General features: G+C 36.8%; 1 protein-coding gene across 2 annotated transcripts in view; it reads left to right on the top strand.

Moving 5' to 3' along the window:
* LOC150101960 (adhesion G protein-coupled receptor G6-like) overlaps window positions 1-25,824 on the top strand; it is a 48,976-nt gene extending 23,152 nt beyond the window's left edge. Inside the window, exons 5-17 of one of the 2 annotated variants that reach the window (XM_090400933.1) lie at window positions 1,847-2,284; window positions 4,207-4,341; window positions 5,744-5,946; window positions 6,134-6,271; window positions 8,307-8,401; window positions 8,703-8,919; window positions 9,024-9,228; window positions 9,725-9,847; window positions 15,034-15,128; window positions 15,595-15,719; window positions 19,786-20,057; window positions 21,213-21,282; window positions 24,220-25,824. In XM_090400933.1, coding sequence (XP_090257059.1) covers window positions 1,847-2,284; window positions 4,207-4,341; window positions 5,744-5,946; window positions 6,134-6,271; window positions 8,307-8,401; window positions 8,703-8,919; window positions 9,024-9,228; window positions 9,725-9,847; window positions 15,034-15,128; window positions 15,595-15,719; window positions 19,786-20,057; window positions 21,213-21,282; window positions 24,220-25,003 — 2,900 coding nt within the window. In that variant the 3' untranslated portion in view covers window positions 25,004-25,824. The remainder of the gene's footprint in view (window positions 1-1,846; window positions 2,285-4,206; window positions 4,342-5,743; window positions 5,947-6,133; window positions 6,272-8,306; window positions 8,402-8,702; window positions 8,920-9,023; window positions 9,229-9,724; window positions 9,848-15,033; window positions 15,129-15,594; window positions 15,720-19,785; window positions 20,058-21,212; window positions 21,283-24,219) is intronic. The other variant, XM_090400934.1, reaches the window with a different exon arrangement.
* Window positions 25,825-26,755: the final 931 nt, after the last annotated feature.

The raw sequence follows: 26,755 nt of genomic DNA, 5'->3' as shown, positions 1-26,755 counted from the left end.
GAATCATTCCATAGTACGGTTATTTTAAATTTTCAATAATACTTCCTGTCTTTTGAAATATTAATCTCTCTCTCTCTCTCTCTCTCTCTCTCTCTCTCTCTGATTTTGTTTGTACCACTGTGTATCTAATTTTTAAACTTACTAGAAGTTTGGAAAGGCAGCTGACCGTGCAGAGCTAATAAAACAACTCAGTGGGAGGGACAAGTTTATCGCATAAATATGTTGCCAAAATAGAACTTCACTACAAATCAACCCCTACATCGCGGGACAAGAGACTGTTATGTTCTCGAAGCCACACACACACACACACACTTCAGTCTGCAATGTCGTCCCTGAGCCTAATACAAACCACATGCTTCGTTCTGATGTCTGATGTTAGCCATGTTTCCTCCTCGTCTTCCGTTACCGAACGAAACGTTAGCCTTTCTCTCTCTCTCTCTCTCTCTCTCTCTCTCTTATTATTATTTTTCACAACGAAATGAGCGCTTGGTTTTGTTGTTGTTGTTTTATATTTGCTATTTCTGCAAGCCCTTGGTGATTCTTCCTGTGTAGAATAGACACGAACGTACTAAGATTGCGCATACTAAAAAACCAGGAACTCATTGCCAGCTTCTTGAAAAGACAGACGAACAAACAAACTGAGAATAGAACTGAGACCATCCACAATATGAGAGTGATTGGTTGTAACAACGAAATAATTTCGTACATGAAATAAACCCTGGAATTGAAATATGCGATTTGCGCTTTCAGCCAGCGGACACGATTATAACTATGGTTTTTAAGTAGGTAACCCCATAAGGTTAGATAATCCCTAAATAGGAAGTGATGAATAAATAAGATCTCCAACGTCAGGTTACATCTAATACCTGACCTACATCTAAGATACAGCTTCTCAGAAATGCAAAAGGAAAAACACAAATACTGATAGACTAGTGTACGTTTGACACTCAAAGATCGTTAAAGACTTTCAAAGAAGATCCACTTGGTTGATGTACACTCTCTTTATGACCTCATTTGATGATACGAATATAAGAAAGAAGACTGGCTGGAGGTGAACGACACAAGTCTGGTCACACTGTACTCACTCATGAAGGTAATAATGTGATTAACCGACCTCTCCACCAGTTTCTTACTTTTTCACCTGTTCATCCTCTTCCCGCAAGTATTTCAAGTTGTTTTCTCCCCCAGCAACCGGTTTTTTATGGTAGCATTTTAACTCCAGCTAATTTTGTCTTTCGCTAGCTTTACGAACATTTCGATGCCTATTCATCGTTTACTAATTATTGCACGAGATGTGTCATATTTTCGCTCGCTTTCTCTTTTTCTCTCTCTGTCTAGCTTCCTTGTCTGTCATTTTCAGAGTACCCCTCCTGAATATGAATATAGACGGTTATACGGAAGTCCAGCTACTCGTTCCAAAGAGTTTTTCTTACGACTTAAATATATTTGTCTCTTTATTTACCTTCGGGAAAAAACTACCTTTTGACATTTAATTAAGGATTTCTCACATAAATACCACCTTTTAAACATTATACAGAATTCTGTGTGAATAACCTGTAATGGGGAACCGTTTTTCTCTCCGATGAATCTTAATACTCGGATTCGGAACACTTGACTGCTCTAAAATGGGTGCGTTAGTACCTCTTTTGTATTTGGTGAAGATAATTTGATTCAACATAATTCAGAAATGTCTTGCATCATCTGACTAATAATTCACATATCGAACTTTAAAATTAATTGAAATATATTTTTATACTGCATTCTAATTCTGTTCCAAATGCTCAATGCGTTGCTCATCATGTTTCTGACTGAAATCCCGTTTCTTTTTCTTTTTCTCCTTTCTTAGTCTGCCAGTCTGGGATATGTCGGAACGGCGTCTGCCACTCCACTCGTACTGAGCCCGGCTACCGCTGTTCGTGTCATCCGGGATACTACGGCCAAACATGCGATATGTTCGACCCATGCTCCTTGAACCCTTGCAGCAGCTTTGGCAAGTGTTTCAACGTAACCCACAACAAGTATAGATGCGAATGCCTTCCTGGTTTCTCGGGATTCAACTGTACAGCTTTCAATCCCTGCGCCATCCGCCCTTCCCCCTGTCTCAATGGAGCAACTTGCGAAAGCAACGAGACTCACACTTATCACTGCCATTGTACCCGCGGATACTTCGGGAAGACCTGTCAGTCTTTCGACCCTTGTTCTTCAAATCCTTGTTTGAATGGAGGATTCTGCGAGAACGTATCTGACACCGTATACTTCTGCAAATGTCCCGCTGGTTATTCTGGTAAATATCAATTTTCTTAGTTTCTTCTTCTTCATCTTTTTTTTTTTTTTTAATTATATCAACATAAAATCGGTTATTTTCAGTGGCTAATTCTCCATGCTTGATGCGCTAGCTCGTTAATTGAGAAAGAAGTAATAATTATTTGTTAATAAATGCATGCATTTATAAGCATTCAATTTAAGCTTTTATTTTTGTAGACAGAAGACGTCTTAAGCTTGCGCAGCAATAATTGAGGTTTGTGTTGTGTATTGAAGGCCGATGCTTGCTCGTCTAGTCAAAGCTACCTTGGCTTGCTCGGTTGTCGGAGCTTCCAAGCCCTCGCTGCAGCACTGTGATTTCATGCGCGCGCATAGCCATTTCCGCTCCCCTTCACGTCGTCTTAAACATAAGGCCATACGCAGTCAAAGTAGCTCTGGCCAGCGAGCTTCAGCCAGCCTTTGCAAGTGTGCGTGTTGCTTGGGAAAATTAAGTTACAACCAACGTTTTATGACGATGTTATTGACCAGTTCATAAAGAAGAACCGTAGAGTAGAATTTGTATTCAAGTAGCTAAACTGAAAAAGATAGAATATCATTTGTAAAATAAATGTTGTATTTGTATGATTAAATGTACATAAATTTCTAAATAAATAGTTTTAAATGGTCAGTAATTCATTATTATTCCGCTAATCAGACTTCAATCACACCTCTCACTCCCTGAATGATAACAAGAGCAAGCGTGAATTTCAAGACCAGCATTCGCCCCTGATTGTTTTTTAACTTTTTTGTGTTAATCAGTTTATTCTAAATTCCAAATTAGAATACAGAATTTGTGAAGAACCATGTGTGTAACTCAAGAGCAGTAGCTCATCTAGGTTACGAATAGCTAAACATACTGAGTAACCTGCTTATTAGAGCTACCAAGTAATATCATATTGGATCACAATAAGCTTTCTTCCAAGACAACCTCTGTACTCCGGGGCATAGACTTCAGGAGGTTCTGGAAAAACTCCACAATTTTATGTGCATCTTATGTGAATATAAAGAACTTTGCAGTTCTATCAGATTTACGATGTCTCACGTACATTCATCCCATCCATGACATTCTAAAAATGTTCAATAAGCTTGGCTTGAGTTACGGTGATTGAACGGAGGGGAACGGAAATCATTAAGATGAAGTCTCTATCATGTTTGTAGCCATTCCTGGTTGACACACGCTTTGTAATGTGAAATCTTATCCTGTTTCATCACATACAAGTTCAACAAAAATGGATATGTTTGATTGAGACCATTGAATGGTGCGGCCAATAGGCTGCACCATCAATTCTTGCTGAATTAATACAGTATATTGTTTTGATCAAATATGATGAGTCCAAGGCGTCACCTTTTTTTATCGCTATATCTCCAACTAATATCTTATCGTATTAATATCACTCACTGTAATCTTTCTCCAGTCTTGTCCAATTCTGATAGGGGATGAGAGTTGCCGACCTTAGCTCTAGTTCGTTTTGTCAAACAAGCATGGTCTCCTCATTGATCGTCCAATGTTACGCTCTATTCGTGATAGAATCCAAAACATGGTAGTTTCAGTTACATGCCTTTGTCCCTATACTACACAGTCATTGTACCATGTCTATAAGGCTTTTATTATCCTACGTCTTCAACTCGCATTCATTTTCAGATATATGCTTGGCAGTGACGGATGTTTGTTGTTTATCTCTGCATTTTTTCGGTTTGTCCAAGACGCAGCTGCATGTGGCCATCCTAGTTGAAGCTACAGTCTCCAAGCCTGTCTGCCACTTTAACATTCGAGGTTTCTGAGGTCACTGTCTTTGCCTATTATGACACATACCTGAACGCATATTCTGTTTATATATATTCATGGTTTATTTTCTTATTTCTTTTGTATTTATTTATGTATTTATGAGTTATTTATTTTTGCAGGTAAGCACTGTGATCTAGAAGTAGACAAATGCAGCTCATCTCCGTGCAGACATGGGGGCACTTGCAAAAACGTATTGAATTCATTCAAGTGTCTGTGTCCCCCAGGATATGCAGGCAGACGGTGCCACATGCCACGTGAGTACTTTTTGTTTTTTCCCTTACAAGAAGCATCCTCAGATTTCAATGTCGTTTGCCCTTAATACAGCCAGTCATTTAATTCGCGATCGGATGTTCGCTTGTAGTTCGAGATATCGCTGCACAATTGACTCCTTCATCGATGTCAAAACAAATATTTATTCAGATTTCTCTGCGTATCAGTCTTTGTAGCTAGTATACAATGATTGCATTCAATTTAATTATTCAACATGCGAAAACAGATCTTTGCTTCGACCCACGTACCGAACCATAGAAACAAATAGCTTAAGGGTTCGTCCATAAATTACGTAACGCATTTAGGAGGGGAGGGAGTTGAGATTTAGTAATGTGCGATTATGGAGAAATCCATAAATATGTTACATAACAATGATTTTTTTTTTCAAAACTTATTCATCGTATTATGTTTTAAAATACAAACAAACGAATCTATATTGGGGCTATCACAGATATAAGATACAAATGGCTCTTGGAGTTAAAAATTTAAATTTAAAAATATATTAAACCAAGTTATTAAGAAAAATGTTTTAAAACGCTGAATTATTATTTATTTATGCAGATATCTGAAAGCTTCAAGCCGCTCGGAACACGCTGATAAAGAACAGGTCTGTATTAATTCAGTGCACGCGTCAGTCGCATAGTTAGAACACCCACACTTGCCCTTTGCTTAGAATGATATGGATTCGAATTCCATCTAGGACATAAAGAACATGAATTACGTATCTATTCTGTACGCTCAATTTTATCACAGGCGCATTTAGTCTAACACGTGAATGGGATAGCAATCTTATCGTAATCCATCTCTATACAATAACTTTTTTTAAGTTGTTTTGGGATTGTGTACAGTGATTGAGCATATGTGTCGGCAATGTCACAGGCTACTGACTCTGTATATCGTCTAGAATTAATAAAGGCAACTGAGACTAGGAGGCAAATGTATTATGTCTGCAACTCGCATGTGTTTTCGACGTTTTGAAGTTTTGTGGAAGGAAAAAAAAAAAATGGTGTCTCGGAGGTTACTTCCGTTCGAGCTTAAGAAGTGGCATTAGGTTCGTCGTATCGTCGATGACATTCGAATCTTGGTCTTTCTAAACCAAAGAGCGAATGCCCTTCTTGCAACTCATGGAAGCATTAGATGTGGGAAACCTCCTAAAATCTTTGAAGAAAATAAGCCGATATTTCGACTTACTCAAGCAACCATGACATGATATCAGACTCAATGAGTCGATTTATACTCATCCCCCCCCTCGACATATTCAAATACTAATTTTAATTTCAGATTAAATATCATTACATTTGTACTGTTCTTCGTATACTGGTGAAATACATTAAAATATAACAATATGCTGTTAGATGGTTCTCTGATTGTTTGTTTCTTTTACAGTGCAATGCCCTACGGACATCATAAAAACCGAAAAAGGAGTGTTCTATTGGAATGCCACTAAACATGGCATCATGGTGATGCTCAGGTGTCCATACGGAGCCCTGGAAATGGAAAAAGACGGATTTGGAAAAAGAAGTTGTGTGTTGCTAGGCAACGGGAGTGTAGCCTGGGGAGAAATGGACGTCACGGCATGCAAAGAGAAGGTAATTCTAATTGCATCACTACTAATTGAAATGTTATGAACATTATAATCTTAAATAAATAACCATCGACATTCCATACATGTCAAATGGTCATCACACGACACAGTGCTCTATTTTGAAGGTTTATTGCATTACTTAGTTTGCTTCCGTTTATATGTCTAATTGCTGCCACTTTGTCTTTTTTCAGGGTTTCGTACAAGCTGAACAGCTGACTGGAGAGTTGCAAACTCTAACGAAATATCCCAGCAAAGTTAACGTGGAGAATCTTCAACAAGCCACAAACAAAATCGAAACCATCGTCAATTATGCAGTGCATGACCGAAGGGTGAGTAAAATGCCATTTCATGGTAGTTTTTACTAATCATTGAAAGACACTACAATCTTGACTTGGGTGGGGCCTCTCTCTCTCTCGGAGACACGCCAGGTATAATCAATGCTGTTTTGTTAGTGTATTGAATGCTGAACGTTGACAAGATTGTTTTCGATTAAAGTTTTTTTTTTTTTTTCGTTGCACTTTCCATCAAACAGAATGTGTGTGGGGGGGAGGAGAGATTCTGTTTCAAGTGGCAGACTACATCCGAAAACGAACTATGAAAATAAAGAGCAGCTGGTCTTGTCGCTGCCCTTGACGGGAAGGTCAGTTGCTGTTTGAAGCCATAGCGATGTAAAAGAGCTGTATGGAAGTTGAAAAGAATTCATTATATGATTTGATACAGCGTGAACCTTCTGAACATCTTGTTTTTAGATTAAATACTCATAAGACAATATTGTATTAAACGTATTTACATTTGTTTTGTTTTTTTTTTCTAAACCGGCTATTTAACCAGACATCGCGTGGGTGAATTTTATGACATACACTTTCAAATTATGAATTATCCGTATCAGGTTCTAAACGCTAGCAGACTTAAACTGTTTAATATTTAAGATGTCTCGTCTCAGTTCTTGAGGTTCGTACTCATTGAACCCTCTTCGCGCTGCTACTTCGATTTTAATAAAATTTCGTATAACGAATTAAGGAGAATCAATGGCATTTTAATTTTTTTCATTATTTATCTCCCAGTCATCTCCCAGACGTTGGCAAAGCTGTCAAGTTTAGAAAACGTCAATAATTTCTTTAAAAAAATTACGATAATCAAAAATAGACAATTTTAAACAGATGTAGGACCTCCGACTCAATATTAAAACCATTCTGATTCGTTACAAAAAACATCCTAGTTGGAGTGAGGTTGTTCTTTTTTTTTTCTAAGAGAAATCTAACCAAGGTTAACCTGGAACACAATTCTATAATGGCAGAAACGTGACAAAACTACAGCCAAGTTAAACCTATTATTTTAATACATTTACTGTGTTGAGTGGCGTGCTGAGGTTGGAAGTGCAGGATGCTCATATAGTTGAACAGGGCGTCGTTTCCAATGTGCAGATTAGCGAATGACAATCCGTTGGTTTTTTTTTTTCAAATTCCTTCAGCCATAATTCCAAAGAACGACAAGTAAAATTATGATTTAATGAGAAGTTTGTGTTTTTTATTGAGCCGATAACCACTTGACCAACCAGGCCAGCAAAAAAAAATCTTGAAGCGAAAAGATTCCTTGCATTGTCTAATAATATTTGTGGTTAGAAAAGAAGTTCGAACAACCAGTATATAATAGCCAATGGGTTTCATTTCCTCTTTTATTTTAGCTTCACTTATCTTGGGAATTCATTCCTAAATTACATCGCTCACTAGTGGGTGATATTATTCATAACCAGCATGGCAAAATACATAAAAAAGAGTAGAAAAGACAAAACTAGTATTATTTAATGTAATATATTTTATCCTGTGGAGGAAAAACGAGTCAGTTTTACCTCCACAGGATTTTCATGGTGTTAGTAGCATTTGATTAAAAATTTATTCATTCTTCAATGCTTCCCGATTCAACGAGGAAGTTGTCATGGATTCAACAAAAATAATGGCTTGTTTAGAATTAATAATGGCGACTGTTCCAAATTCCGCTGCATGTACATTTGGTCCCAAAGAAGAACCGAAAGACAAACATTTAAACATTCTAAAATTTCTCTGGCTTTCCACGTTTTCTCTGGCTCCATGGTCCATAAACCAAATGTATCGCTATCGCTGTCACAATGGACAGGTGGGGATTGTTTTATCCTGTAATCTGTTCAGAACTCAACAAAAAATAATCCAGTTATTTGAGCAAGTCTCAATGCCTTTTCGCCTTCTTATGAGTAATAATATAAAGGCACTGGGAATAAAAGCATTTGAGTCATACAAATTTAAAAATATCTAGAATTTAATAACGCAAACGAAAGTTGCAGTTTTATTATGCACACCGGAATATTTACTCAATGTGTTGTTTCTGTAGCTGGCCCAAGGGATGCTTTCTGTGATCAGCAACGTACTGGCCGTGAATGACAGCGTCATGGAGGCTGGCAATTTGAACGGAACCACCAGCACCAGGTGAGATCACTTATTCTGCGATATTTTATTTATTAAGATGAGATCCAGCCTCACGGTTAAGTGTTTGAGATTTTAAGACTCCTTAAAGATTATGCGAGTGGGGAACTGACCTTCTAATACTAAAGATATTTAAGTGCTAGAAGTAGATTCTTAAGACATTTAATTTTTACTTATAATAAATTATAGAGAAATAAAAATTAACGAAAACGATTCGTGCTGTGAAATTTTTATTTAAGCTATCATCGCGTAATGTGTGTAGACTTCTTCAGTGTTTTAACTGGACTATTTGTCTGTGTTTCAGATTGCTTCAGGTGATCGACAGATTCGCATCAAAAGTAAGGCTTTCACGAGGAGAGACTCTGATGCTAAATACCGACAACCTCGCTTTCAAAGTGTCCTCGATCAACACTCGTTCCTATGGGGACGCTGGGATCAGTTTCACCTCCCCCAAAGACTGGCAGAAAGATGACAATAATACGAATTCAGGAAGAGAATTTCAGCAAGGCGACAGATTTAAGGTCAGTATTGTCGCTCCCCTTCATGATTTCTGTCATATTAAGTGGCACTCTTGATACCAATGCAAATATTCAGTTTTATTCTGAATTAGCGTTTCCTCCGCTAGATGTCCTACATGGAACTGCCGTCCTCGATATTCTCCATGGATAATCCGAAACTGCTTCAAACTCGGTTTGATTATCATAGAGTGAAATTCGTAGCGTTCAGTAATGACAAATTTTTTCGATCTCCGAAAGAGATGCGCCAGAAAGGTGTCAAGATCGGGGGGACGGACTATCCCACGGATGAGGAAGAAGGAAATATTCTGCAAGGTAAGGAGGTATTTTTTGTAGCGCTTTTCCTCACAGAAATTGCATGTTCGACGAAAATAGAAGTGAAAGCTCGTGCGCCGAAACCGCTCAAGCAAAACCAATACGCCACAAAATACACTGCTATACTTTTAAGTAGTGGGAGAACAACCAATTAATTTAAAGATGGCAAATGTCTATAGTTTATATATATATTGGAATAATTTCAATCGAAATTATCCCAATATCAAGTAGATAGGAGCCCTGTATAAATAAACATTAAGTAGGTTCCCCCTTAAGATCTCATTTTTCTTGAATAGCAGAGATCGAAGGCCCTTTAACGAACTAGTCTTAATTGTGGCATAATTCTTGTCACCTGAAATAATTTTGGTGCATGTGTATGCGTGTGTTTACCACAGTGTTTAGCTTCATATCACTCAAGTTTAATTCTGATTTGTGTGCATGTATCTACGGTAATGATGACGATAATGTGGTTGTTGTTTTTCTCTTTTGTTCCTAGAACGCCCCGTGGTTCAGGCCAGCATCGGCGATTTCTCCGTGGCCAATCTTACCGATCCCGTGGTGTATGCTTTCCAAACCCTCACTGACAGGAAGATTTTGTGCGTGTTTTGGAAGGAAGAAGGTGAGTTGTTCTGTTATAAATAATGCGCTCCGATTCAAAAAAAAAAAAAAAAAAACGTGAAGGCAAGTAAGAATCACCCGATTCTTACTTGCCTTCACGAATTTTACACTGAAACAAGAATAACTGAACTAACAGTAACAAAAGACCTAAAACGGGACATTCTTGCATAGCGTATGAAGTTAGGTGGAATGTTCAAAAAATCTTCAATGAAAAAAAAACGAAGTGTCATATACTTATAGAGGCAAGGATAAGAAAAGAAAACAGCCGAATTCATTTCGTGAATGACAAAAAATTGAAGAACGTAGTTGAACAGTACTGATCCAATAGCAATTGTCCCGATCTCAAAAGGATACTCTCGTAACGTCATATGCACGAACAGTAACTCATACAAGATTTCTCTCATGATGTATCACAACGGTAAAACAAAGAAAAACATTATTTCGAAATCACCATGAGGGATTCTTTAATGCTAGAACTGGTACATAAGAATCAACTAAAATGGTATATTTTGGATACGACACAAGAGATGAATTTGCGTAAAATAGAAACGTTCATATAATGAATTATTTTTACAAGGGGGAAAAAAATCATATAGAAATTGAACATGAAAAAGTCCAAATTGAAGAATTTGGAATTATTAAGGCGCTGTTAAATAAAAGCGCTTAATAATTTAGTACTTAAGTAATTTTTTTAAATTTATTTAACACGAATTTTCAGCCTAGTGTCAAGGACGAATTTAGAATTCCTTTCAAATTTAACAAGTAAAAGAGAAAACCAGAAGACTGAACAATTAAAGCGCATGGACTACACGTAGATGATATAAAAGGGGATTATTATTATTATTATTATTATTATTATTATTATTATTACTTTTTCGCTAGTTTAAATTTGTACAGACGTGCCATTCTATATCATGTACGTGTAACTGACGTTTTCATCTTTGAGTTTTCCGATTTTATCTTTGTATTTGTTTAATTTGAAAAGCATACTGAAGATGCCCTTGACACGAGGGAGAAAATTCCGTGTTAAATAAAGAATATTACGTAAGTATTAAATCCTTAGTGAGTTATTTATCCCGCTATGGCTTACGTCCCCGTTCGTCATGTAAGAACCAATTTAGATTTATTCCTGAATACAAATGTAAACTACTACCAAATGTGTTCAAAGTCAGATTTTTTGTTAAGTTTATGTCGATTATATGAACAAGTCGAATTCAAAGTCAACTTGTTCGTGTCCTTAATAATTTTATATTCTGCCAAGACATTTTTTCGTTAGTTTGTTTCTGAGGTGTGCAGCCTACAAAACCACTCGTTCCAAGTATTAGTCTGATAGCCGTGCTCTGCATTAGAGATCTAAATTTGAATGCAATACTCTAAATGAGGCATCAATTATAAGGAAATAAGTACACATTTGTGTTCTTCTCGTAAAGTTCCTGAATGAATCCCGTTTACAATTTTAGTTTTCATATCACATTACAGTAATATTCCTAGATTATCTTTATTTTTCCGTTGGTTTGAGTTTATTCCTGTCGAACTAATTCATATCGAAAGAAAAGCCTATATAATCTGCCCCAAAACAAGAGCTCCCCCCCCCTTCTCCTCCTTCACTCTTTCTCCTTAACTACTCTTTCAATTTTGGTTTTGTAGGCAAATTTAGACTTTAAACTATCAACTTTGTAATCAATATCGTCGATAAAAATTAAGAACAACGACGGACCCGACAGTAATCCCTATTGAATGCCAACTAGGTATCTGAGCTGGGACACTAGTGCCTAGTGGGCTATCCGTAAGATCATTGTTGGAAGTAGGGATCCTAGTGGGGCAACTTGAAATACAACTCTTCAATACTCTCTGTCTTCTCTCTCTCTCAACCATCCTCTAACCACGTCAGTGCGATACTGCCACATTTCCCCACTTTGTAAAAAAAAAAAAGGCAGTCGATACTGCGCGACTGCCTTATTAAAATCCAAATACTGTATATAATGATGAATTTTCGGTATCTAATTCTTTTGTAATAGTATCATAACTAATTAAATAAAACTTGCCCTAAAATCAGCCATGATGCGATGCGCACACACTTTTTTTGATATGTAAATACTTTATCTATTTTACCCTTAACAACACTCTATTATTATTATTAAACTTAAACAGTTTGACTATAATTTTTCTTGCTTGATACAACCCGATGGAATATATCCTGGACCCCTCACTATGTTCCATTCTATACGTGTCGACTTTTTCTGAAGTCCATTCTCATTTATCAAAATATTTTTAAGTTCGCCTCATATCTGTAGTAGATTACTAAATCTATCATTATCAAAGTTTAGCAGAGGCGAATTCTCCATGCTTGATGCGCAAGCTCATTAATTGAGAAAGAAGAAATGTTTATTTGTTAATAAATGCATGCATTTATAAGCATTCCATTTAGACTTTTATTTTTGTAGACAGAAGACGTCTTAAGCTTGCGCGTCAATAATTGAGCTTTGCGTTGTGTATCGAAGGCCGATGCTTGCTCGTCTAGTCAAAGCTACCTTACCTTGGCTTGCTCGGTTGTAGGCGCTTCCAAGTCCTCGCTGCAGCACTGTGATTTCATGCGCGCGCATAGCCATTTCCGCTCCCCTTCACGTCGTCTTAAACATAAGGCCATACGCAGTCAAAGTAGCTCTAGCCAGTGATCTTCAGCCAGCCTTTACAAGTGTGCGTGTTGCTTGGGAAAATTAAGTTACAACCAACGTTTTATGACGATGTTATTGACCAGTTCATAAAGAAGAACCGTAGGGTAGAATTTGTATTCAAGTAGCTAAATTGAAAAAGATAGAATATTATTTGTAAAATAAATGTTGTATTTGTATGATTAAATATGCATAAATTTCTAAATAGATAGTTTTAAATGGTCAGTAATTCATTGTTCCGCTAATCAGACTTCGATCACACCTCTCACTCCCTGAATGATAACAAAAGCAAGCGCGAATTTCAAGACCAGCATTCGCCTCTGAAGTTTAGCATACAAAACGCCAATTAATCGATAAATATTGTTTAAATTGTTATGAAGTATTATGGATACCATACGCCACGAACATATGGTGCTAATGTTCGCTAGATAAACTAAGTAATACGTCTTCTGTGTAGCTTCATTAATAGCGATGGTAACCTGCAACTCACTAAGCAGGTTTTCGTCCGGCGTGGAGCACTTTGGTAATGTGGTTTATCTGCGGCACTTAATAGACTCGAGTAACTACTTATCAATGCTGCTATGCCAGTTAGATAACAGCCTGGGCTCCATAAAGACAGTGATTCACAAGTCTAGTTTGGCAGCGTGGGAGGCCATAGACAATTGGTAGTGGGTGGAGATCTGATAGCTGTGTGTACAGAGGTGCTTGATAAATGTTATCAGAAGCAGAGGTTACGGCCAAAGAAGCAGTCCTGTTTTAAATAAGTACTAGGTGATTCCCCTCACTATCCTCGTAATCTATTGTAGTCTATTTATACTTGTTCTGCCTAATATTTTTATAAAATTTTCAAAAATGTAAATTTATAAAAATACATTTACAATGCAAAAAAAATTTTTTTTTTTTTTCAGTAGAACCAACCACTCACTTCGTTGAGATTTTTGTTACTTGATTTGGCTTTGTGTCAGCGCCGTTAGCCGAGTAGTTATGTGCTTTGCAACCATATGACTGGGAAAGGAATGACCTGGGTTCGATTCCGGTCGCTGACGTGAGGAGCTTTCTCAGACATAGCCAAGTTAGCCGGTCTTAGGCGTGGACCGCAGAGTTTTTCTCCCCAGTTTATCTGGGGAGTTTTCATCCCATAAGCAGGCAAACCGGCCCCGTGAACACACGTATCTACAGACATGGGACACACCGGGAGGCATACGGCTAACCACTTTATCCTCAAGTTACGGTTGCGAAGTCCAAGAATACTTGGAAGGGTCGTGGGCGCTTATGTTAGAACCACTGATAGGATAGGATGGGAGGGATTTCTATTTGTGATGTAAAGGGACGCCTATCTTGTTAGATCGTCAGAGCTTTCCTAACCATAAAAAACCGCTTATGCCTTTTTTTATCTTTTCGTAAAATTCCGATGATGATTCCAAACTTTAAAGGAAAAAAATACATTCTTGCTAATTCAATATTTGTCATTACAACTACAGAAATGCGTACAAAGGAAAGTCAAAGCGGTAGGGATGATCACATAATTTTTTCTTAAATATCCAACTAAACCTAAAGAAATGAATAAAGAAGTGAATTACGAGACCCGAAAGTGGATTCCTCGTATTAAATAGCGCTGGTTTTGACATATAAAGCTTGTCTATGATCGGATACACTGAAATATCAATAATTGCATGGATTTAACTGACCCTACCCAGTTTTTTTTTTTTTTTTTTTAACCTTGCAGAACACAAGAAATTTAGAGACATATTACTCTGATCTTGAAGTTTTAGTTGCTCCGGTCGTAATTGAAAACAATATCAACTCTAAAAATCAAGCTGAAGGTTCCAAACGATGGAGACAGCATTGAGGAATGCCTCTCGTAGTTTGGCACTGACTCATAGCAAGCCTTTCATTATGTTCGTGATGTTAATGCGTGAATGATAAATACTCAGAATATTCCACGTAACTATAACCGGAAATGTGGGAATGAGCGCCTCTCCTGACAAAAACTGGTCTTCAGTATACAATGGTTTCCAATCAACACAATGACGTATATTTTAGAGCTACGAAAGTTTGGCTCATTTCTACGCAAAATCTTCTGACACAAACAGTAAATAGTTCGGTGTATTTGCTTGCTAATAAGATGACGTCACTTAACAGGAAGTCACGATTGTGATCTGAATTTCTCCACTGTGAGGTATTTAACTTGTCAGACAAGTCAGCACCGAGAACTTCACACACACACACACACACCTCTAGCTCGTTAGCAAAGGGCAGACACTGAAAAAGCGGCGTGCTTATCACGGGAGGAACTGAAAAAGCCAAGCTGTAGTTGCGTGCAACTACGACGCACTGAAAAATTCGAACTCACTAACACCCATTTTCTCTCTTCTTTCAACATCCATCTTCCGCCCATTATTTAGAACCATCACAGAACATCTGTGGAGGATGTAATTTCTGTTTATTCTATGGAAACTACTTTCTTTAATTTATTAATTTAGTTTGGTTACCAACGAGTTTCCTTTATTTTCAGAACGCTTGTGGTCAACAGAGGGCGTGACTACAAACCAGACAGATGAAGTCACAATATGCATGTCCTCCCATCTCACTGCTTTCTCCATTCTTTTAGTAAGTACATTCGTTTCTTATATGATAACGGAGTGAGAGAATAAATTTTAATAAAGCGATTGCAGAATTCATTTTGTAACATCCTCACATAAAATCAGTACAATCGTTGAAAAATGCGTCTCTTTGATTTGTGTCGAGTGCCTTTCTGGAAACATTTCTTTGGCTGCTGGTTGCTTTGTTGTGCACTTTAGCTCCACTCGGGCATTCGATATATCATCCTTTGATGGCAAAACGTAGCATTGCATACATCCTTTGATGTATGCAATGCTACGGTAACTTTACGTAACAATAATTGCTTCTCACTCAAGCGAATACTGCACTTCCAAATCGTAGCGCTTTTCTCTTACAGTAAAAATCATCGAAAAAAAAAAAACTCTTTTAAACATTTCCGGTAAATCCAGCAGTTCTGAAAGTCCATTTGTTTCATAGAGTTCGTCTTCTGAACGACTTCATTTTCCACCTACAGGATCCATCGCCTAACGAAGGTATTCCGGAGGAACACGAACAGATCCTCTCCATCATTTCTTACGTGGGATGCGTGCTGTCCATAATCGGATTGTCGCTCACTGTCATCACTTATTCGCTCTTCAGGTAAGAATCGATTCAATTCTACAACAAAAGTTCAGTTACACACGCTATTTTCAAATGATATTTTGAATGTAAATTTTTTTTTAAATATTTTAATTGCTAATTTGGTGGGTTCCTCATACGTCTGTTCATTGGTCAACTTATGCACATCGAACTCATGTGCAGAAGTTGGCTTCCTTTCGCCAAGAACCTAATAAAAATCAAAAGATCACGAAACAAAGGATAGGATCGATTGATCCCATGTTAACCAGTAAAATATGTTGACAGATTACAAGAAATTTGCAGTAATGTTTGCTGGAACCAAAGCAAAAGCATATCATATAGTAAGAGCCCGTGAGGACAACGGATTAAATCATTGTTACGGGAATCTAGAAGTTATAATTAAAATTATAATAACAGAATTAACTCACGTAAAATATTATTTATTAGTAGAATTTTCGCCTGAGTATCACAGGCATCTTCAGTACATGTATAAAGCTAATTAAACGATAACTGACAATTCCAAAAGGCGCCACCTAAGTAGCTGGTGTAAGATAACTAAAAAAGGTCAATAAATTTCCTAACTTATTAAAAAAAAAAGAAATATATATATAGTCGGATTGACAACAAAGAAAATGAAAAAATTACAAAATATCGCGATTTGCAAATCGAAGTTGAACGAATCTGGCAAAAGAAAACGAAAGTTGTTCCCATAATAATAGGTGCTTTAGGCCCCATCCCTAAAACATTGAAAACACATCTAGAAGCACTCGAGTTAGATGGATTAAAAATTGGGCGGCTGCAAAAGGCCGCTTTGTGCGGCACAGCTTTCATTTTCAGAAAGTATTTCCACAACTCATAGGCCCTTGGGTAGGACTCGAATTAGTGGAATATAACCAGCCTTTTCTTAAGACTGAGGAAGCAAATCAAGCTTTGATGAATATTACATATATATATATATACAATTAAAAAAGTTAGGAAAGATTAGCTGATTTATAAAGTACTATCTCCCACAAAGGAGATAGACGTAAACCATCGGATCTGTTTAAGTTAGGAAAGTGAAGTAAAGTTTCACATGTTTCTTTATAAAGCCGTTCCATGAGGAACTGACTTTTCTGAAGGACTCGTGTCTTATTCCAATGAACTCTATGTGTAGTGTTGATGGCATGTTCTGCAAGTCCAGACTGTTCAGGTTCAAGGTATTGAATATAAGACTGGTGTTCTTCTAGCCGAATAAAGGCAGATCTTCCTGTTTTTCCGAAATAAGATAATCCGCAAGAGCAAGGAATCTGGTAGACACCTGGATAACTGAGATGTGGAAGCTTGTCCTTTGGAGAAGTGAGAAAGGAGGAGATTTTTCTGAATGGTCGAAAGGCAACAAAAATATTTAGTGGTTTTCAAACTTTTGCTATGCGTTCACTAATGCCTTGCACATAAGGGATAGGAATAATATTTTAATATTATTCCTATTAATTTAATAATATTATGTAAATAATATTTTGCGTGAGTTAATTCCGTTATTAGAATTTTAATTACTAAAAGTTGTATGTTGAAAATCAGCAGAGTAAAACGTTTAATTCATGAAATAGCTGATTCGGAATACTGAAATCATTGAAATATCACATCAGGTCACACACACACACACACACACACACACACACACACACACACACACACACATCCCCAGAGGGATGAAGATAAAATTTAGAACGGTTGACATCGCGAACAACAAGTAAGAGAATTGCCATATTTGACAAGACTTAGGTGATCGTGAAGAATTTTCAAACAAAAATTAGAATCGGAGGAATTGAATATATAAAAATGGTGATTCAAAGATTTATTCCAAGGAGAAGACAGTAGCATGAAACTGTCGTGATGATAAAGTTCAAAGTATGAAGAGATATATGAAGTAATAATTAACGGACGTAAATGTTTTCTATGGGACAAACAAATGAATGTAACACAGAAAAGGGGAGCAAAATACGAAAACTGAGGTTGAGGGAATTCAAAAAAGAAAACGAAGAGAAGAAAAAAGATACTCTGTGGAACATCACACTGTTAAGGAAATGAAGAAAAGATTGTTGACACAGGCAAAGAGGTCGTGAATGCGCTATAGAAAGAGACGACTCGTGCATCTTGTGTTCTGACGAGGAAAAAAATATTAGTCTTGGTTGTATATCATTTCTGACAGGTTGAGAGAGGTGAAAAAAAAAAGAAGAATGCAGTAAAATAGTAACAGAACGGATAAAGGTAGACGAAAATTGTAAAGAAACATTGATCAATTATAACTGAAGACACCAGGGTAAGTAATAAAAGAAGAAGTTTAACAGTATTTAAATAAAGAATGATCCGGGAACCATAAACAACATGGAAATGGAAGAAAAATATTAAAAGAAGAAAAACAGAAAACGTTTAGGAAGAATGGGCACATGCAGTTTAGATGTTGAACCCAACGAAGGTCTGGGGAAAATATTGCAATGAAATTGGTATAACATTGAAAGAAAAGTAACTTAAAATGGGAAGATGGTAGGATAGAGTGTATAAACCAGAGACAGCAGCCTAGGATTTTTGTTTAGCGATATGAAAATGTTTATAAACAACATATAGGAGAAGAAACGATTCGATTTGAATTCATGTAAAAAAAAAAAAAAACTGGACATAGCAAATACTTCAGTGACTTTCAATTTATAATAACACTACTCAAACCCACAAGAAAGTTTTCATATTATACACACAAGCATAAATGTTAATGTTAACTCCAATGGTCGAGAAAGATTGTCTGCTGATCTCAGTAGACAATCTTGATGCCCATCGTCAAGAGAGTCTTGCATCATCTCGTGACCCGCTGCTATATAAATAAAACCGTTCGTTTAAATAGGCCACACTCACTTAATTGTTCTTGGCAGAAATGTATCACGATCTTGCGAGACAGTATTAGCAACGCGACTACCCACTCCCAGTTTCCTTTGCTCAGGCAACGTCCCTAAATGTAAGTTCCTTCGTTGAGCATCCCACGAAATCCAAATCCTATTGCATTTCATCACCTGTGAGTTAGTTTTATTTCACGCAGGTCGTTCAATTAGATGGACCTGTTGTGCGATCAAAAATATTCCGGTTTTTATTTTATATTTCTCTTAGAATAACTGCATTGACCTGCTGATTTGTGCTCTTACCTTTGAAAAATTCTTCCCAATAAATTTTGCACCACGTATAGCTAGGGAGTGATACGTACAGCTTAAAAGTAGAGACAAAACACAAAACTATACATAGGATCGAACGAGAATTATAATTTTAAAAAGAGATAGAGAGAGAGAGAGAGTGAGGGAGATTAGTGGAACTGTTTAACAGTGCAGAGGAGAAACACGACTCCTAGTGGTTGGAGTAAATGGATCGGGGGACGCTATCGCGAAAAGATGAACAGGATAGAAAGAAGCAGGCACAACTGAGACTACTTGTTATATTCAAATGAGTGGACAAGACGAATATGATGCAATCAAAATCCCAGAAATAAAGACGTTTAAAGATCGTATAGAAATAAGAAACGTCATAGTTAAAAATGCAAGGGGAAAAGACCGGTGTACATTTACATTTTTACGTAAAAGTACAAAATAAAATATCAAGAAACAGAAGAAAACAATTGACAACGAAAATAATTGAGGTTAGAAAGAATGTCCAGGAGTCAGTATATTCTGGAAGTAGGCTGCTGGAAGACGAAGGTTTTCTGTTGCAAGTTAACTGAAAATCCAAGAAGAAAGAAAACAAAGTTTGTGCGTGAAGTATCTTCACGACTAGGCTACTTGCATACAGAGGCTGTTGACTTCTGTAAGCTGAGGCATGGAACTGATTTATGAAGCATGACACTAGTCTCCAATGGAGCACAACAGGTTGTATCCTGCTGCGAAAATCAATGAGAATAAACAGAAACTTCCTCATCAGTGGAGACTACTTGCTGGGAAACAAACCCCAAATGCCTTGCATACTGAATAAAGTTGTTGCTCAAGTAGCAGCAGTTCTCTGATCCAAGAGTAAGTCCATCTGAAAGTAATGGAAATATGTAATGTCATCTAAATACTTTTTGTTTTTGTTTCAGGTGTCTGAATCGCGACCATTCTGGGAAGATTCTGCTCAATCTGTGCATCTCGTTGATGCTCATGAACGTGTCTTTCCTCTTGGGATCCATCCGGCGTCCTGGTCCAGGAGGTGGAAAAGTGTGTTGGGCCGCAGCCATCTTGATCCACTACTTCTTGCTGACGTCCCTTTCTTGGATGTGCGTGGAGGCCGTCAACATGTACCAGCTGCTCATTCATGTATTTGCCTCTTCAGAGACTCACTTCTTGCTTAAACGCTGTCTACTAGCCTGGGGTAAGTGTGTCATTCTTCAGCCATACGTCGCTAATTGATTCCTGAAGTACCACAGTTTAAGCAAATATAAAATCAAAATAAACCAAGAAGGTTTTTTAATTAACAAACATTTCTTTCGACTTCAAGAAAGAAAATATGAATTTTTATGCATTTTTAGAAAAAAAGTATAAAAATTCATATTTCAAGAAAGAAAATATGAATTTTTATACTTTTTTTCTAAAAATGCATAAAAATTCATATTTTCTTTCTTGCATGAAGCTACTGTAATGTTAATAAGCTGTGTGTTTTGCTATACTTGACAAGAAATTACATTATTCGTGTAATCTTTTACCAAACATAAGAAAACAAAGCTTGTGCGTGAAGCATCTTCAAGACTAGGCTACTTGTACTTTACATCAATTGCGTCAGTATCCCATTAATGCAAAGCACATTTCCTTTCGGATGATTATAATGCATTATGGGAGGGGCCACTACCCAGTCCGATTGCGACCTTTATTGAGGTCTCATCAGTGGGAGCTAGACCCAGCAAGATACCCAGATTAAATCAATTCTACAATGATATATTTTTCATAATTATACGGCGAAAAAAATAATATTTTCCATAATTAGTACTACTGTTTATTTTATCATACTGCGAAAAAAAAAAAAAAAGAAAGAAAAAAAAAACGTAATAAAGTTATTTCTAATGAAAGTACTTAACTATTTTTTCTTCAAAATTAGTGAGTAAGTTTATTTAAAAAAAGTCGAAATTAATTAATTTGTCAATTTTATAGTATACTTTTTATATTAGTTTTCTTTTTATATAAAAAGCAATATAAAAAGAAAAATAAAATAAAAAAGAATTTTATTTTATTTTTCACACCTGTCAATTTTATGCGATGTTCTCAATAAACTTTTCCATTTCGACTTCAAAATTGTCGTCGAAGTTAAATTGTTTGCATTATCAGGCAACATAATAAAATAGATGTAGTTTGTTTTTCTATATAAATGATAATTATTAGTTTTTTTTTTTTTTACACGCAAAGAAACCGAGTAGTATAAAGAGTGTTATTAAACAAAAACAATCGAAATTAAGATCTACGTTTATGTCTTTCTTTGTTAATTAGTGGTGATTTCATCAGGTAGAGGAAAAATCATTATTTGTTTTCGTTACAGGTGGACCATCCATTGTAGTGATCATAACCATGGCTGTTGGATTTTCCCAGTACAATAACGAAGACAATTAGTACGTAATGCCATCTATTGGTAGATATAAGAACTATGTCTATATTTTTGTGTACTAAAAATCGAACACAATTCAAGACTTTTTAACATTTCATGAAAGACGATTTAGAAAGTGGTGTCTCGTGGGGGGGGGGGGGGAAGAAGAGCCTGTTTTAAGTCGTTTAAATTTCTGTTCAATCTTGTTGTTAAGACAAAATCTTGCAGGCGCAATACATATTCAACATTTATTTATTTATTATTATTATTATTATAGTCGCTAACTAGTCAATAACTAGTGTGCTAACATATTGTTAGGATTACAAGATTTGTAATTGATCATTTCTAGCATAAAGTTTATTCACTTCTACAATACAAATAAATCTTGAGCCGTTCAGAAAATCACGCGGTTTAAAAATGGAAGAAATAATCGTTTCTATTGTCTGGAATGGTTTTGAGGCTAACCAATGCAACAACATCGAACTCTAGTGAAGGAATGAAGAAGAGGATCCGTTAGAAAGAGCTGCTCACTGTTTAGAATGGGCTACATTGGCATGCAAAATCACGGAGCAGTAGAACAAGGCACCAACACAAGCGCAATCTGGTGGTTGATCCAATTAGTTAATGAAATACAAAGAAAATATTGATTCATTCAAGCAATGAACATATCGTATAATATTATTTCGCATTTTTCTCGTGCTCGACTTTAATTTTATTACAACAGACGCCGATTAAAACAGAATCGTACAACGAAAAAAAGCACCAAGCCGACATTTCGTGGTAAAAAGTTTCATCTTGAAACTGCAGTCTACACAGAATTAAACAAGTATGGAAATGGTCCTCGGATAAAGAAAGGGATCGTTGCTAATTCGGCTTGATTTTGTTTGATCTAACGAGAGTTCCACAAAAGTCGCAGCGGAGATTTACTCATTTTTATGAGCATCTCTCTCTCTCTCTCTTTCTCTCACCCCTTACTGTTAATAAGCATTGAAAACAATGCAGTATAATATATAACCTTGTACTGCATATTCAGTTGTCCACTTGTGATTCCAGTCAGTTTCTCAATAATCTTCTGTTGCAATGCTTCCAGTGTCCTTTACTCTGTGCAAATTTTCTCCCTCGTTTTTAATGTAAACACCCACCAACTCTGTTTCGAAGCCTTTCAAGACTTTTATTGGTATATCCTGGATATCAAGTGATGTGTCCTACTCACACGTTCCTACTCTGCTAAATTTGTTTTCTTTTTTTTTTATTTTCTTTTATTTTTTGAAATCTTTTATGCCGATTTTTTCTTACTTTGAATTTTCTTCTTTTATTGCGCGTTTTGGCCTTTAGATTTCGTTCTTGCTAAGTTATATTCCACGTTTTACTGTTATACGTTAACAACAGAAAAATGTGACTATTATATACGGTGCTGAAAAGTTGTGATAATCGCCATGAAGGAATTGAGGTAGAACCACGTTCTAAGTGTTTATCAGAACTTTTCACTCCTCCTATCGCGCGCGCGTGTGTGTGTGTACGGTATGATGGGGGGGGGGGGATGTACTGAACTTCGACACCTCCCTTCAGTACACGCTCTACTATAAGATATGTCTATTAGCATGCACATTAATAGAAGAGCACGTGTAGTCTACGCCATTACATTTATCTCTAGCAATGGTGATGTTGGGACAAAAGACGTTGATTGTTGAGTTCGTTCGTACGGAGTTGGTACAGCAAATGGTTTAAAAGTACGACATCTTTGTGAGCAGTCTGTTTGTCGTTTCCGTAAGCAGTAGTGTCATCATTGCTTTCCGACCAGTAGGATGTGATTCGTATGCCAATGTGAGCCTTTAAGTTAATGACATTAGGTTGTTGATGAATGCCGTCGTCCATTGTAAGAGTCACTGCCAGAAAATACTTTTTGGAAGCCTAAAATAACTTGAAAAAGTACCATGTCAAGGACTATATAGTTTTCGTCATGGTACTTTTCTATAGTCTTCTATATAGACAACTCTCCTATGATCTTAACCAGATTATAGTCTGGTTAGGCTATAATGGATGCAATTTCTATAGAAATTGCATCCATTCTTTTGTATGTCTTTCCGATTTTATGTCCAGAACTGTAGATGGGACACTTTAATCTGTGAATGTTTAAGAGTATTATGAAGTGTTAATCCACCTCTTAGTGGGATGTGTGGTACTTCCCAATAACCTACATGTTGAACACAGAGCAGTCAATTTTTCTATTTCGATGAGAGAAAAAAAACTCTTCGACAATGCCTTCCCACCTCTCATAAGCTGATGTGTTTATCTCTACGGTTATCCAAAGGAAATAAGCAATTATTTACCTCTAATGTATTCTTTCTTCTATAACAGTACGGATCAGTGGAGAAAGAACCCTTCTCTCATAAAATCAAACTGAAGACACCTGTTGTGAATATTTTGATTAACTATTATAAAAATCAACTTGAAATAAATGTCATTAACAAAAAGCAAGTAAATTATATTTAAGAGCACCAGAAATCCTGAAAACCAAATTCTGATTTGAATCCATTTGCATTGGAAAGAAGTGGATCCCAATGCTCTCTAGGAAATAAATCTTTATAAGTGTTTTTCTTTTTTTTTTATTCAACTGAAGGTAACGCAGCTGGTCGGATGCTTACTTTGGCCGAGTGGACAAAGCTGCTTAATACTTTGTTGCGAAATGCACATTACACTCGTGCACTGTTATTTGCTTTATTGACTGCTTACCCACACTAAAAACTTAAATAAATATCAAAATTCGAAATTTAAAAATATAGTTAAATGCGTAAATACGCCTTTAGCTATATTTTGAATATTTTAAGAAGCTTATAGCAGTATAAATGATCCAAAAAAAATTAATGTATTAAAAGTAGCTTCTTCTTCTTCTTATTATTATTATTATTATTATTATTACGTGTCAAAAACCAGTAATTAATACTTGCTGTTCTTCTTTCAGCTGCATGCTATCTCCAAAGAACCCTTACGTGTACTACATCTCCTTCCTGGGTCCCGCCTGTCTCATTCTGGCCATCAACCTCACGGTCTTCATCATGGTCAGTCGAGTTCTTTTCGCCCCTCGCATGACATCCAAGGCAGGATGTCTTCGTGAAGGAGGTTCCCAACATGGCATCACAGCCGCTCAAGTGAGAGGCGCATTCACCGTCATGGTGCTTTTAGGAGTTACTTGGGTCTTCGGTGCGTTTGCCGTCGGAGAAGCCAAGCTGGTGTTCGCGTACATCTTTTGCGTTGCTAATTCCCTGCAAGGCTTTCTCATTTTCCTGGTGCGTTGTCTTCATTATCCCGAAGCCCGCTTCGCCTGGCTACACCTTCTAAGGACAGGTACTCTAAAAAAGTACCGAGGAGTGGTACCTCCTGGAGGATCCTGGTGCAACTCCAATTCCAGTAACAAGCAAAACGGACACACTGCGACGACGCGATTAAGGAGCGACAGCAGTGACGTCACGGGAACGGTCGTGTTTAACAGCAATTTCTGGGGGAAAGGCGACCGTAGAGATTCTTCCACTTCGTACAGCTCCCAGCAGCCTCTCGCTGCCAGAAGATCCTCTTCCGTTGCTATGGGAAACGTTCTCAAGACCACGAATATCCAGAAAGAAAAAAAGCAAAATTTTGAAGAAGGAAAAGAAATCCGTGAAAATGAGTCGCATTCAGACTGCGTTAAAAACTCCGAGGATCCAGGGACGATCCCATTTGCAGATGAGTCTGACCTTCGGAGAAACTAATACGCATGTCTATCCATAGAAGTGGAAGGTAGAAATGCACCCAGCTTCTCACATGGCTAGTCCTGCACAGCTGTAAACATAGCAAAGTGCCAAAAAAAAAAAAAAAAGCTTCAGGCCGAGTTCAAACAGAACCACGTGACAGTCTGTTTTTCTAATTGCTTTTGATGTATGTGAATCTAAAAATCATTGAAGCTTGAAAGAGAAATGCACTTGAGAATTGATAAAAATGTCTACTTATGCAATAGATCTTCCGGTGAATTACGAACTATACGATAAATTAAACTGGTCTTTAGCTGAATACAAGTGAATTCATTTCACCTATGGGTTGATGTCCCAAGTGGTCTATCTCACTGCAAGAGATGAACAAAACAACGTTCTCTACATCTGATGGAACATCCCAAGGAGCTCCAGTAAGATGAGTAAGATGTCTACGTTGCCCTACTGGATCTGCGGTGGAGAGATATGATGATGGTATTTCCCAAAGAATATGTTCGTTACATTCTAGTATTCTTGATTTCATCTTGCTGTCATCTGTAGACAAGATTATCCCTATGACAGATTGCATAATGTACATAAATCATCTTCCTTCATAATATCATGGTTTCTACTGGAATAACTGTAGCGTTTTAACTTCCAGCAGTATTACGTGTACGTGCGTGTGAAAGATCATCGAAATATTGTCTAGTTGAGCCTCTCAAAATCGCATTTGCCAACTTCCATCCACTGCATGCTGTCCTTTATATATTGTTTGTGTCCTTGTATATGTGTGTGCAATATTGTTGTCAATAAATGTATTTCATTTTTTGTATTAAATATTTCTAGCGATTATCTTTACCAGATCTTATTAAATAAATTTTTCCTATTTAGACACTTGTAAAGTGTGGATCTCCGATTCTATTTACCTGCACATTCTTTTCCTGCGAAGTCTGCGCACGTCTTAATTACACTAGCAAATCAGCAAACTGAAAACTAAAAGAAATTCGACATCATATCATCTTTTGCGGTTTCCACTGATGTCCTGGACGTCGAGACTTCATAAATTTGCACTATAACAATAGATTCTTTCTGTCTGGGATCAGTTGCCTAAGACATTAGAATTTTTCTTTTTTTCCTTCTCAAAACGAAGGAACCGACAATTAAAATCACGTAGTTAATACCAACGAGAAGCCCGAGTCTACGATGAAGTCACCAACCAAACATTAAAAAAGATTAAAAAAATCCAACAACATTTTTATTTTTTTAAATTACAATTAGACTTTGTGACCTTTCACGTTTATATATACGATGGTGGGGGGGGGGTCTGGAAAGTTTTGATAAACACCTAGAACAAAAATGATATAAAAGCAATTGATGTAACCTCAAGAAAGAACACACGAAGATATAAGAATATAAGAAGGTAAGATTCATAACTCTGCTACTAGTATGTTCTTTCTTGTGGTTATATCAGCTGCTCTAATATTTTTGGTTCCAGGTGTTTATCAGAACTTTTAGGATTTTTGCGTAGAAGTATCAAACTATTTTGCTCACAGCATTTGTTCTGATATCACAAGATATTTGAAACACAGTAAATCGAACTATTCATTTCATCATGTTCTATGTGTTGGCCATAACGTTCCCGTTTGTTGAAAACACTTTGGAAGAATAACTGTTCTAAGAATCTATTCTAAGAATCTATGTTATTCTAAGAATATGTCTATACGTTAATGCATCAAAAGCAAAACCATCCATCTTCAACGAAATACTATTAGTTTT

Source organism: Typopeltis vanoorti, chromosome 11, assembly GCF_054136105.1.
Source record: "Typopeltis vanoorti isolate ZY-2024b chromosome 11, IOZ_Tvanoo_1.0, whole genome shotgun sequence".
Classification (NCBI taxonomy): domain Eukaryota; kingdom Metazoa; phylum Arthropoda; class Arachnida; order Uropygi; family Thelyphonidae; genus Typopeltis; species Typopeltis vanoorti.
Note: the sequence above shows the minus strand (reverse complement) of the source record. Positions and strands in the feature narration are given on the sequence as shown.